Source organism: Cyprinus carpio, chromosome B22 (genome assembly GCF_018340385.1).
Source record: "Cyprinus carpio isolate SPL01 chromosome B22, ASM1834038v1, whole genome shotgun sequence".
Classification (NCBI taxonomy): domain Eukaryota; kingdom Metazoa; phylum Chordata; class Actinopteri; order Cypriniformes; family Cyprinidae; genus Cyprinus; species Cyprinus carpio.
The window spans coordinates 21,240,931-21,254,543 of NC_056618.1; the positions used below are offsets into that span (position 1 = coordinate 21,240,931).

At 33.9% G+C, this 13,613-nt stretch overlaps 1 protein-coding gene across 1 annotated transcript in view; it reads right to left on the reverse strand.

Annotated features, from left to right (window-relative positions):
- The window catches only part of LOC109064589 (low-density lipoprotein receptor-related protein 1B-like), a 252,014-nt gene that overhangs the window by 59,766 nt on the left and 178,635 nt on the right, over positions 1 to 13,613 (reverse strand). The window contains 7 exon segments of the mRNA XM_042749544.1: positions 2,673 to 2,795; positions 4,860 to 4,945; positions 7,761 to 7,944; positions 9,485 to 9,675; positions 11,009 to 11,149; positions 12,649 to 12,771; positions 13,180 to 13,308. Coding sequence (XP_042605478.1) covers positions 2,673 to 2,795; positions 4,860 to 4,945; positions 7,761 to 7,944; positions 9,485 to 9,675; positions 11,009 to 11,149; positions 12,649 to 12,771; positions 13,180 to 13,308 — 977 coding nt within the window.

Sequence of the window (13,613 nt, forward strand, 5' to 3'; positions counted from 1 at the left end):
AAAACAACTCAAAAACATCACACTGACTCACATAAACTGCTTGTTTGGTATTTCCTGCCTGTTTGGTCAATAAACAATACTGTACCAGCGTGGCAGATAATCCAGCGCTTTTAATCATTTTCGTGCTTGGTTGCTGGTACCCCCTGCATAGCGCTTTAACAGTAAGAGTAACATTCAGCAAGCTGATGAACATTAAAGATGAACATTAAAGACGTTTTGCCTCATACTGGGTCTTACCGTCAGTGCTAATTAAAACTAGCCTAGCTGTTATGAATTTCGACATACACACATTCTATATACATTGCTCTTCACTTCAAACAAACATTTTCAGGTAAATGGTACATAATCACACTCAGGATATACACACAACAGCAAAATGAAAACAAAAAAAAAAACCAACCAAGCAATACAACACAAAACTAACACAAAACATGGCAAATTCAATTACTAAGTCAATTAAGTCAAAGTTCCATAAAGTATGCTAAAATAAGCGCACACATTTTGGATTTTTGCAGAATGAGAGAAGTATGTGACCCCAAGTTTACTTGTATAGTGCATTTCCAGCATATTTCACTTTAAATAAATTTGTTTAGGCTTGATGTTTATGATAAATGTTGTTTATAATGAACATTATAATTTATGTTTGTTTTATACTAATTATAATTCTCATTCTTGTTCTGTTTCGGAAATAACCGCCTTAAATGTATACGCTTTACATTGTTTTTGAATGTAATAAAATTAACAGTTTTATGTTTTCCTCTCAATAATGTAATTTCGACTCGATGCATTACATTGTTAATGTAAAAAATAATAAAATTAACAGTTTTATGTTTTCCTCTCAATAATGTAATTTCGACTCGATGCAACTTATTTTACGAAAAAAAAAATATATATATATAGTATGCAAATGAGGTAACGATGCAAACAAGCCCAAACAACAATAATTTTGATAATTTGCATTACATTTAAGGTGTGATTTTGTTGAAAATAATGTCAGAGACCTAAAATTGGTCCTAAAATTGATCTCTTGAAGAATCTTTGGCAGGACTACATTTTATTGGGCAGTTAAAATAAGTGTCTTCTTTTTTCTTTTTCGCATTTCCAGATTGCTGGAATTTTCACACAACATCCAGAGACATACTGCATTAATCCATTTGTAGAGTCTCAACACCTGTAAATTTCTGAAAACCTCAAACTGAACATTTTCAAATCTCTCCAGACATCCCGGGAGAATGTCTCATTTACAATCATTCAAAGTGATTACCAAGAGTATTTTTACCTTGCATTGTAAAATCCTCTCACTCTCTGAAACTTTCATTCTATCTATTTATCATCTACTTTCCATCAATGTCCAACGAAAAAAACAATAATATTACATGATCTCGTATATATATATATTATATATATATGTATGTTGTATATATATAAGTCTAGTATATATATATATATATATGATATATCATATATATATATATATATATTAAGGAAAGGAAGTACTTTTTTTGTCAGACGAAATTTTGCCTTTTCCTTTCCTGATAATTGACATTATATTTAAGTTTAATTAAAATGAAAAGGAAAGGAAGTACTTTTTTTGTCAGACGAAACACGAAATAAAATTTTTGCCTTTTCCTTTCCTGATAATTGACATTATATTTAAGTTTAATTAAAATGAAAAGGAAAGGAAGTACTTTTTTTGTCAGACGAAATAAGATTGCCCCAAGTGGTTTCCTGCTACTACAGTATTTTTATGTAACATGAACATGGACAGGCACATTGCATTGAAATATTTGTACGTTTCAACACCTGTGAATTTATGATAAAATCAAAGCGTCACATTTCAAATCTCTAGACATCTCCCTTGACGTCTGGCTCATTTGTATACTGTACATTCAAAGCATTTACCAAGAGCATGTTTACCTTGCAATGCAAAATTCTCTTACTCTTTGATTTTCACTCCTTTTACTTCTATTTATTGATCATCTTTCCTTGACGTCCAAATAAAAAAGTCCCAATATCTTAGTGTGGTTTCATTTTGCTTTTAAGTTCAACATTTAGATTTAAATCAACAATTATGAACCGATATTACACAAAATCAACTCTCTCTCTCTGTCTTTTCTCAGTACTATAGCACACTACCATAAATCAGTTCAAGATCCAGAGTTCAATCAAGCTTAATGAGCCATTATGGCTCCATATTAAACATAACGAGCTCTGGCGGCCCAGCAGGGCAAGGCTGGCACCCTATGCCCGTTTTCCGCCCTGAGTAATATATGCAAGGGCATTAATGGAGAGGAGTATAAAGACAGACAGCTTCACACACACACACACACACACACACACACACACATTGCCCCCAACCCTACACACACACACACACACACACACACACACACATTGCCCTGTCTATCATTCCAACCCTGACTCATTTCATACCAGTTATTCTCAGAAAAATATGAGCTTTTATTTATTTGTTTGAGTGATGTGAATATGTCTGCTTTGCCCCCATTGGAATCCATCAATTACACAGTAAAAATTGCCCCTGTGCAGAGGTGATGTGAATCAAATTTACCAAGAGGCAGAGCATATTTGCATATGTCAATCTGGGCAATTCTGGGTGATTTCAAGAGTAATTCGACGTAAACACACACACAGACACACACTTGCGGATGTACCTTGAGGTCACTTCCATTCAGGCGCATTCTGTTGATTCTGCGTCCGCTGGGCCTGCTAGTGTCAATCCAATAGATCAACTCCTTCCTGTAGTCAAAGTCTAGAGAGATGACATTACTGAGTCCCTGCAGAGAAAAAGACAAAGAGAGAGAGACAGGCAAAGTGTGAGACTGACAGATGAGATTTTAAAGGGGAGTAAAGTATGTTTTTTTTTGTTTGTTTGTTTGTTTAACAGGGGGTAAATTCTCCTTTTTCATCTTGACCTGAAGAATAATATTGAAATAGTGAGATCCATTAGACCATTAGTTTTAATACAAAGATTTTTAAGGTATAACATTTAATAATAATAATAATAATAATAATAATAATAATAATAATAATAAAAACTAAATGTAGCTTAAATAAAAATTTGAAATGTTGCTTCGGGGGGGTTATTGAAGGACTAATTACTACAACTAAAATAAAAACATATTAAACCTAAAATAAGAAAACTGGTTGAAAACTAATAAAATAAAGTTACTACATCTTAAAAATACAAAATTAAAAGCTAATCCTAAATATTAATAAATATTATCATAGTATATACAGTATATCATACTATATTAACTCTGAACATAACTATTAAAGGTATTATTATAATAAAAAATAATAATAATTTGTATTTTATTTTGGATAACATTTTGGAGCTTCATGTATATTAGTTATTTAGTTTAAATATTTCTAGTTCTTCTCTTTTCTCTCTACCAGTTTAAAAAAAAAAAAAAAAAAACTTTGAAATATTCTATTATTTCAACTTTATATAATAATGTAATTTGTTATTAATTTCTCAATAAAATAATGTAAATGACAATAAAATGTATTGTCTTTGTTTCGGAGGTAAATGTTATTAGGTTTTGTTTATTTTCAAATTTTCACAAGTTGATGAAAATATATTTTTTCATTTAAAAAAAAAAAAAAATTCTGATAGAACATTATTTTGGAGGACAGGATAGTGGGAAGATTGTCACCAGTAATTGTTGCAAGCCAGACTCGAACTTTGTTTGCTCACATGAACATTTATCTGCTAGGCCACATCTTCTACAGCTATTAATATTTAATAAAAATCTAAATCATTTGATCTTTTCAAACCATCCAAACCATTTAATTTAAGCAAACGGAAGCATTTTATGGAAGCATGAGTCACAAAAATAATAATAAAAAACAGCATCAAACTTCAAAACATGCGTTTATTATCGTCCAAGCAGACTCATTATAACAACTTCCCGCCGCTTTCTCAATACCTTTCTCATTCGCTTTGTTATTTTCACTACGTTCGGTTAGAAATAAGAGCGAGACTTCCTCCGTCTGACAGAAACTTCCCATGATGCACTGCTACGACCGTAGCCAATCACTTTCTCAGTAGGGGTCTTTCACATTCCCCCGTCTCTCTCTCTGTCGTTCTGTCTGGTTCACTCAAACCCCTCGCCGCGTTCAGATCTAATTTGCTGGACCAGACCTTTTAAATCAAACTGATGGAGTTCCTGACTTATGAATCAACCCAAGCGTGCATTTTTAACTGCTCCTTCGATGACAAGCCGCTCAATCTCTTCACACGAGGGCCGTGAGAGACTTCCTCATCCAACAGTCCCTTCAGAGCCAAATCGGTCATGGTTCCTTTTGCACTGACAAGCAGTTTCATACAGATTTAAAGTCCATAACTGACGTTTACATTAATAACAACTACTATAATGATATATTTACCGGGTAAGAATGATTAAAGGAGCTTTTTCATCATCATTTTCCATACCAAGTGGAAAATAGTTGGGATTCCAGTCACAATATGACCTTTTCCGTGTGCAAATATTCCAGAGTGGCAATATTCACGTCAATCAAGTGTCTAAAATGCTGTTTCAGGCTCAAGTTGAGCTTGTGAATTTCTATAAAGCATCACAGGTGGCTGTTGATGCCATAGTTTCCTCTGAGCTTTTGGATGTTGTGTCTGTATTAAACTCCATATGCTGTGAGCATGTGTATTTTTATGAAATAAATAGGTAGGAAATTACAAGGGAATATGGAGGAAACACACTAATGAGTTTGAGCTGAAGAGGATGGCATCTGAGAGCACACAAATTACAATAATGGTTATAAAAAGAGATTTTTAACAATTGTATAAGTAAATTGTACATTTTAGAGTGCCTTGTCCATCATACCTGTTTCAGAAGTGTGTAGTTTGATCCATCCAGACTGATCTTTCGGATTTCATGATGGTCAGCTAGAATAAGAAAAGGCTCCTCTGCTAAAAAAAAATAAAAAAATAAAAAAAGGGTCTTATTCAAACATTTTATGCAATGTATGAAATATTTTATGTATATATTTTAAAACATTTATATTTTATTTTACATTTTTTTTTTTTTTTATTCAATGTGATGCATAAAATATGTAGATAATTTTATAATTTTTGTATTTTACTTTTTTTATTGCATAAATTAATTTATACATTTTATATTTTTTAATGTATTCAAAAAAATATATTTTTGCAAAATAAAAAACATTCCCCACAAAACATCTCCTCCTTCATAAAAAAAAAAAAAAAAAAAAAACCTTTCTTTCATCCCGTGTGACTAAGTGAATAACAAAGTACTTAAGATTTTGTAATATTCAGTTATATGGATGTATTTGGATTCCAAATACTTTAAAAAGCCTTTAAATAAGTGTTTGTGTTGCTCTATGGATCATTCTGGCTGCAAGACGTGACTGCAACTTCAGTTTGATGACTTGAAATCGATTTTCTGTGAGCTGCCAACACTTGAACATCCACTTCCTGTCAAGTCTGGGACTTAGACTTGTCAGTCATATGAAAACAGTGCTTTATTACTTGAGAATGTGTGTGTGTGTGGGTAGGCGCATGTCTTTGAAGGAGAGACACTTGCAAAACAGTGCTGTGGCGATAGAGCGATGGTATCTAATGCTACTTTGTTATTCTATAGAATATATATATATATATTATATATATTATATATATATATATATATATAACTATATAGCATATATATTTAAAGCTGCAATCGATTAAAAATATTTAATCTCGATTAATCGCATTATTGCCATGAGTTAACTCGTGGTTAATCGCACATTTTTCTCTGTTCTAAATATACCTTAAAAGAATAATTTTCAAGTTTTTAATACTCAAATCACCATGGGCATGGACAAACATATTACCTTTGTTTGTCTCTCTGTGCCCACATACTGTATTTTGATGCAGCCAAATTCTCAATAAAACTGCTTTCATTGATATATTTTACTGTTTCTGTTGTCAGACAACGGGATAAATATGAAATAGTGACTGAAACACGACTCATTAATACGACACCAGCTCTCGCTTCCAAGATGTTAATCTGCAAAAAAATCCTGATTTATAATCGAGCCGCCATCTGATGAAATCAAATACACATAAGATGTGATTTCAGCTATACTTGCATGTAAAATTAGAGAAGCAACATAATATCTGTTTTAACTGAAAGCGCTGCTCCTCTCCGCCGCTCGCTGAACAGAGTGGATGCAAAGAGATTGCACGTTAATAAAATTAGTGCTTTAATGCATTATATATGTTAACGACGTTATATATATATAGTGGCGGAAGGAGCAAATCGTGATCACACGCCCCCACACAACAGGTGCAGTTCTCATCTGGACGCAGGTCCGGCAGCTCACGGCTCCATTTGGTCAGGTGTGCCTCATCACACGCCCCCAGCCCTGACTATTTCTGCGACCCCTCTCTCTTAAACACCCACTCCTGTTGAGAGCCTGGCGAGGGGCGGCGATTAAGGGACGGGGTGATGATGATAATTAGGTGGGAGGCAGCCAACTCGCCACAATATGTACATATATATGATATTTTAAGCATTCTATGGATAATTAGGTATACTGTGGAAAATGTGCTTGTTTAATGGTGGCTTACAAATACTTTCAGACAAGTAATGTGTTTAGTGTAAATTCACTGAATGTTTAATATACATTCTCAGATGTAATTGTGGCCTCAGAAAGGTATGGATTACTAATTGTAACAGGGTTGAAAGTTTTAGGATTTTATCTACACACACACACATACACACATATATATATATATATATGTGTATGCTTATCTACATATATATTTATATATATATATATATTTTTAAATATCAATTGTCCACTATGTTACATAACAAAAAAAAAAAAAAAAAAAAAAAAAACATGGTGACATGGTAAAATAAAATAAAGTTACATAACACACACTATAGTAATAATATTTTTACTACTATATTTTATAATATATTATTATTATTATTATTATTAAACTAACTACTAACTAATTAACTAACTAAATAAATAAATCGTGTTTGTTATATAATATTAATAATATTATTGTTATAATCATAATATTATATTACATTATATTATATTACTTAAAAAAAAATAAATTAAAAAATCAAAATTACATAATATCATAAAAAAAATCATACTACATACAAAAAAAAAAAAATATAAATAAAAAATCATAATAATTAAAAAAGTAAACCAAGTAAAATTTGGTAGGGGAAAATAGATCCCCAATCATCCCTATTAATAGAAAAATGGGAAACGAAATAAAATACAATTTAATTAAATTAAAAAAAATGTCTGCATTAACAAATATAACCTGTTTTGTAGAATGAGTCATATGGTACATGTTAAAAAAAATATGGTATTAACACAGTACCATGTTAAAAAGGCAATTGTAATTGTAAGTGGTGGTCTTTGGCAGATTTCATTAGCAGCTTCTCTGCATGTCAGCAGTGTTTGCGAGTGAACACTAAGTGAGTGAATATAAACGTCTTTCTTTTATACAGTAAATAACTGCAGGCAGATGCCATATGTCACACCTGGATCTTCTCTTAGCCAATCAGAGCTCATCTCCAGCTGACGAACTAATTGTCTTCAACCTCCTGTTGCTTTCCTCTAAATATAAGTCACAACAAGACTCAGTGTGTTCTCGCCCGTGCGGGGTGTTTCTGGGCAAGTGTGACAGCAAAATCTTTGTGAGGGACCACAGAAGCTCCTTCACACCTGTGCTGCTAAATAAAGCAGAATACCTGAGAGAGACCTGCAGCTGTGCGGGTTACTGGCGGGACGCTGGTACCCGTCGGCACACAGGCAGTGAAAAGACCCGTAGGTGTTGATGCACTGGTGACTGCAGGGAAAGTTCTCGGAACATTCGTCCACGTCAATGCAAGTCTTGCCGTCGTTTTTCAGCCGAAACCCCGGCCAGCAAGTACACTACAGAAGAAAGTAAAAAAACAAAAAAGATTTGTGGGTGAATCTCACAGAACTCTGCCAAGAACATGTATGGGTTATTTCACAACAAAATAATAATAAATTACCTTTAATATATAATTATATAATTATATAATTATAATGAATTAAAAACATATATGTTTTTTCAATATATTTCACTGAAATGTTGTGAAATGTTATACATTATATTTCAGTTATGTTACATTAATTAATATAAAACAAAATAGAATCAATTTCTCATTAGATGTTAAATATAACCCATGCAGGTTTTCCAATGCTGTGAAAATAAAATAAAATAAAATAAAAAAAGTTACATAATACAAAACATTATTATTATTATTATTATTATTATTATTAAACTAAATAAATGAATGCATATTGTTTGTAATATAATATTAATATATATTATTGTTATTAATATAATTAATATAATAAATATTATTATTGTATTATTGGTATTTTTATTTTATATTATATGATATTACTAACAAAAAATTAATTGCAATGAAAATAAATTTTTGGGTCAAATATAAACATACACAAAAAAATCAAAACAAATATTACCATTTTCAAAATATCTTAATTTATAACTCGATTCACTCTAATACTAAAATATGAATACTTTATTCAAAATGTCTTTTTTTTTAAATATTTTAAACAATTTTCATTTATAACTGTATTTGAATAATTTTAGCATTTCTTCATAATTTTTTTTGTTTGACTTTTATGTAAAATATGACCATGCCAAATTGATATAAAATTTATAAATACTAATGAGAGACTAATGGACAGGAAGTGAGCAGTGAAACAAAACAATGTTTACAAAGTTTCTAGACCATTAGTTTAGTCATTAGTCATTCATTAAAACTATGCTTTATATCTTAATTTTGCTCTAACAAAAGCTAAAACAAGCCTGAAAAACAGAGTTCTAGTAAGTTCAGGGCCGCTGTGTCCTTGACTTCCTGTTTTTAAGAAAGTGTGGATGTCAAACGACCGGCCCAAGTATTCCGAGACATCTGCCAAATGAAGCTGTTCGATCTGCCACTCACTGTGTGTGTGTGTGTGTGTGTGTGTGTGTGTGTGTGTGTGTGCATGTGCCATTCTCCCACTAAAAACACACACTGTTTGTATGTTTGTGTCTGCTTTGTGAAGTGCTGAATAGCTAGCATACGTGTTTTAGCCCTCTCGTTTATACATTCACTGGTTAAACGTAAACTGACTGGAAACGGGATCATAACATTCTCCACGGATTTAGCGCTAAGTACTATAAACCTCTGTGGAATGGAAAAACATTATTACTTTGAATGATTTGTTTGCGCAGACTTTCCCAATATTGCCGTAGCCACTAAAGCCTGCTAATGATGTTTAGCGAAGATTTGTTTAAAAAAAAAAAAAAAACATTCTTTTGCTTTCATAGGTCGTAGTTTCATGTTTGGACATCTTTAGCGTGGAAGTTGAACCAGATGCTAAATGCGTAAAAATAAAAACCTCGTACAGCGTGACAAATGTGCTTCACACACACCTTGTATCCCACGGGTAGGTCTTGACAGTCCTGGGTACAGCCGCTGACTTTACGGTTCAAACACTCGTTAACATGGCAGTTCCTCTCGTATCATCCGCCACAACAGTCGTCCTGATTACAAAACACCCCCACCCCAGCACGAAGCAGCCGCCTTCTCACACAAAAAAAAACCGAACCGTTGCACAAACTTTCTAAAACATGGAGCAGCGAGAAAAAAGGGGAAGACAGAAATCAACAAAACCATCATATTAGACTGCTATGTGGTTGCTATGGTGTTTGAGAGCTTTTTAGCACATTTGCTGTGCCTACGTTGCTAAGCCGCTGAGAGTATTCTAGAAGGTTTTCACTACATTCTGATGCGGTTGCTAGGGTGTTCTGTGAGCTTTTTAGCACATTTGCTATGGTGTTCTTGGTGGTTTTCAATATGTTGCAACTGTATGTGGTTACTAGGGTGTTCTGAGAGCTTTTTAGCCTGTTTGCTATAGTATTCTTGGTTTTTTCAATATGTTCCAACTGTATGCGGTTGCTAGGGTGTTCTGAGAGCTTTTTAGCAAGGTTGCTATGGTGTTCTTGGTGGTTTTCAATATGTTGCAACTGTATGTGGTTACTAGGGTGTTCTGAGAGCTTTTTAGCCTGTTTGCTATAGTATTCTTGGTTTTTTCAATATGTTCCAACTGTATGCGGTTGCTAGGGTGTTCTGAGAGCTTTTTAGCACGGTTGCTATGGTATTCTAGGTGGTTTCACTATGTTGCAACTGTATGTGGTTGCTAGGGTGTTCTGTAAGCTTTTTAGCACGGTTGCTATGGTATTCTAGGTGGTTTCACTATGTTGCAACTGTATGTGGTTGCTAGGGTGTTCTGTAAGATTTTTACCAAGGTTGCTATGGTGTTCTAGGTGGTTTTCAATATGTTGCAACTGTATGTAGTTGCTAGGATGTTCTGTAAGCTTTTTAGCACGGTTGCTATGGTATTCTAGGTGGTTTCACTATGTTGCAACTGTATGTGGTTGCTAGGGTGTTCTGTAAGCTTTTTAGCACGGTTGCTATGGTGTTCTAGGTGGTTTTCAATATGTTGCAACTGTATGTGGTTGCTAGGGTGTTCTGAGTGCTTTTTTAGAATGTTTGCTATAGTGTTATAGGTGGTTTTGGAACTTTGCTAGGTGTTCTGGTTGGTTACTAGAGTGTTGCTTAACATTCCAAGAGCCTTACTAGTGTTTTCAAGTTGTACTGTAAACATGTTGTAAACAACTGAACTGAATTTCCCACCAGAAATTGTTGCTTAATGAGCTTGGCTGGGAACAGTAATAGCATCTGTTAACATTAATGGCATATGTTTGCCCTGAATCCAAAAATTGAAGAACAGAGGCACAGCAGTATCATCAGCCCCTCTCTGCCCAGCTCAAGTGGTACTGGCAGGGGTACAGGACGCAAACGGGGAGGACCAGGTGGTCTGACAAATCCCATATGGGACGGAACCTGGGAACCTGTCAGTCAAATGGGATGCGTGACACATGAGAGGGACTCGCCTGCAGCGGAACACTTTGGGTTGAGTGGCAGCTCGTCTGATTGGTCCAGACAGTCAGGGAAGCCGTCACACTCCCATTGGGCTCTCAGTAAACACCGCCCATCTGCACAGCGGAACTCCTCCTCTTTGCATAAACGATATTCTGTTGAAAAAGAGAGAGAAAGAGTATGACGGAGAGATTTTAAACAAAGCGGGGAAAAGTTCAAGCTGTTTCTCTTTCAAATACGTAGGCATGATATTTCAGTCAACATTATTATTGAGTTTAATTTAGAAATATAGTCACAGTTAGAAAATCGCAATTCTGAGATGTCACAGTAAAAAAGTTACAATTGTGAGAAATACTCACACTGTAAGAAAATAAACATAGCATAAAAAAAAACAAATTGTAAAAACAGTCACATCGCCAAAAATAATGTAATAAAATGACTGTAATTGCGAGAAATACATTGAGAGAAAGAATTAAATTTTGTGATATAAAAAGTCGAAATGGGACACAAAGTCGCAAATTGTGAGAAACAGTCACATTGCATGATATAAAACCGCATTGCGAGATGAAAAGAAAAAAAAAGACTGAGAGATTTAAACAAAAACAAAAATATAAAATCAACAGAAAGACAAAAAATCATAAATTAAAATATAAAATCACCAGTAGGACAAAAAATGTGCAATTATTATATAAAGAAAAATAATCGCAATTGCAAAAAATTGGCATATTAAGAGAAATACAGTTCCCTTTCAGCCGGTAACTCTCGACATCACATCGGATGACCGACGAATTGGGAAAACCAATTCATCGGTCATCCGATGTGATGTCTCCATTCTCTCCTTCAGGAAACAGGGTTATTATATGTAACCGAAACGTTATGTTTTGTGATATAAAGTTACAATGCGAGACAAATTGTGAGAAATAGTCACACTGCAAGATATAAAACCTCACTAGAGACAAAAATATATTTGTGAAAAAAAATCGCAATTGCGAGAAATATGTAAAGAGAAATAAAGTCAACAATGACATATTAAGTAAATTATGAGAAAAAAAAGTGGCATATACAAGAAAAATCAAGCTGTGAGATTTAAAGTCCCATTTTGAGATGGGACATATAAAGTCTCAATTATTAAAAAAAAAGCATAATTATTATTGTCAAAATAATACCTTTTATACAAGACAACAAAGCAGATTTTAGGACCATAGAAATGTTGCCTTTGGCATTTTTTCAATGTTAATTAAGCACATTTTCACTAAACTTTACTCACTTAAATTTATGCTGATTTTAAAATTTAAAAATAACTTTTCATTTTTTTCATTTATTTATTTTTGTATGCAACTTTATTTTTTATTTTTATTTTTTATTGATTTTCTTTTCGATTTTGTGGTATAATGCGACCGAGACAGGTTTGTGAAATTCATCCACATAAATAACAATAAAAAGGGTAAAGAGTAGCCTATATTTCCATCAAATATTCTGAACGAGCATGTTTATTCTTAGATCTGAGGTATGGAACAGTGAGTTATGCATGCATTCCAACCTCTAAAATGTCCAATTAATGTTGTGCCAACACAATTACAACCCATTAAACAGGCCGCAGAGGGATGGTCATTTTCAACAGAAAGTAATGAATCGAGAAACCGGAGCTGCTCACCGCATTCCAGAGACTCGTCAGAACCGTCTCCGCAGTCGTCGTCATGGTCACACACGAAACGCCGCGGGATGCAGTTCTGGTTCCGGCACTGGAACGTGCTCTCGGTGCACGTGTTGTTCGGAGCTTATTAAAGAGAGGAACAGGAACAAACAGGACGTTAGGTATGTGTTAGGATAAAAAGAGTAGCACATAACAAACACCTGAGACTTGTCTCAAATCCCCAATTATTTTGGTTGTGACTCTGAAAATTCAGGGACAGATATTTTGGGTAAATTTGGCACCTTATTATCCAACAGTGGTGTTAACTAGTGTTCACTGTTTTAGATAGACAAATAAGAAAACTAATTTTAAACGTTTAAACATAAGTAACATGAATCCAGTCAAATATGTCCAAACCTTTGACTGATGCATTCATTTACTAGCTTCATTACTATTGCGAAAAGCAGCAATTACATTACCACTCTGCAGTTTGGGGTGAAAACAGGAACAGTAAGTTGCTGGTTTTGTGAGAGGAAATATGCTTGAAATTACCACAGCCAGCTACCGCTAGTTCATCGCTACCATCGGGACAGTCTCTCTCCCCGTCACATAACCAGGTCCTGGGTACGCAAGCGTATGATCCTGGGCAACTGAACAAACCGGGAGTGCATGTTGCCAAACCTGTTGAGAGAAAAAAAAAAAAGAGATTGAGCATCGCAATCTCAAGCCAACATGCTGCACGGTGTCATTAATGAATATTCATTTGTTTAAAAAAAAAAAAAAAAAAAAAAAAACTTTTTCGAAATAATTAAAAAAAGTTTTAAGCATTGAGAACTTGTTTAACAATCTGTTTGTGTTTGACCTTTGAGAAACCTGAGGGGTTTTTTTCAGAGCCCATTTGTTAGGAGCACAGCATGGCCATAAATTCGCAACTATGATGAAACCGCAGGCCAATTTTTCTTCCCGCCTCTTTCGTGTTGATTTAT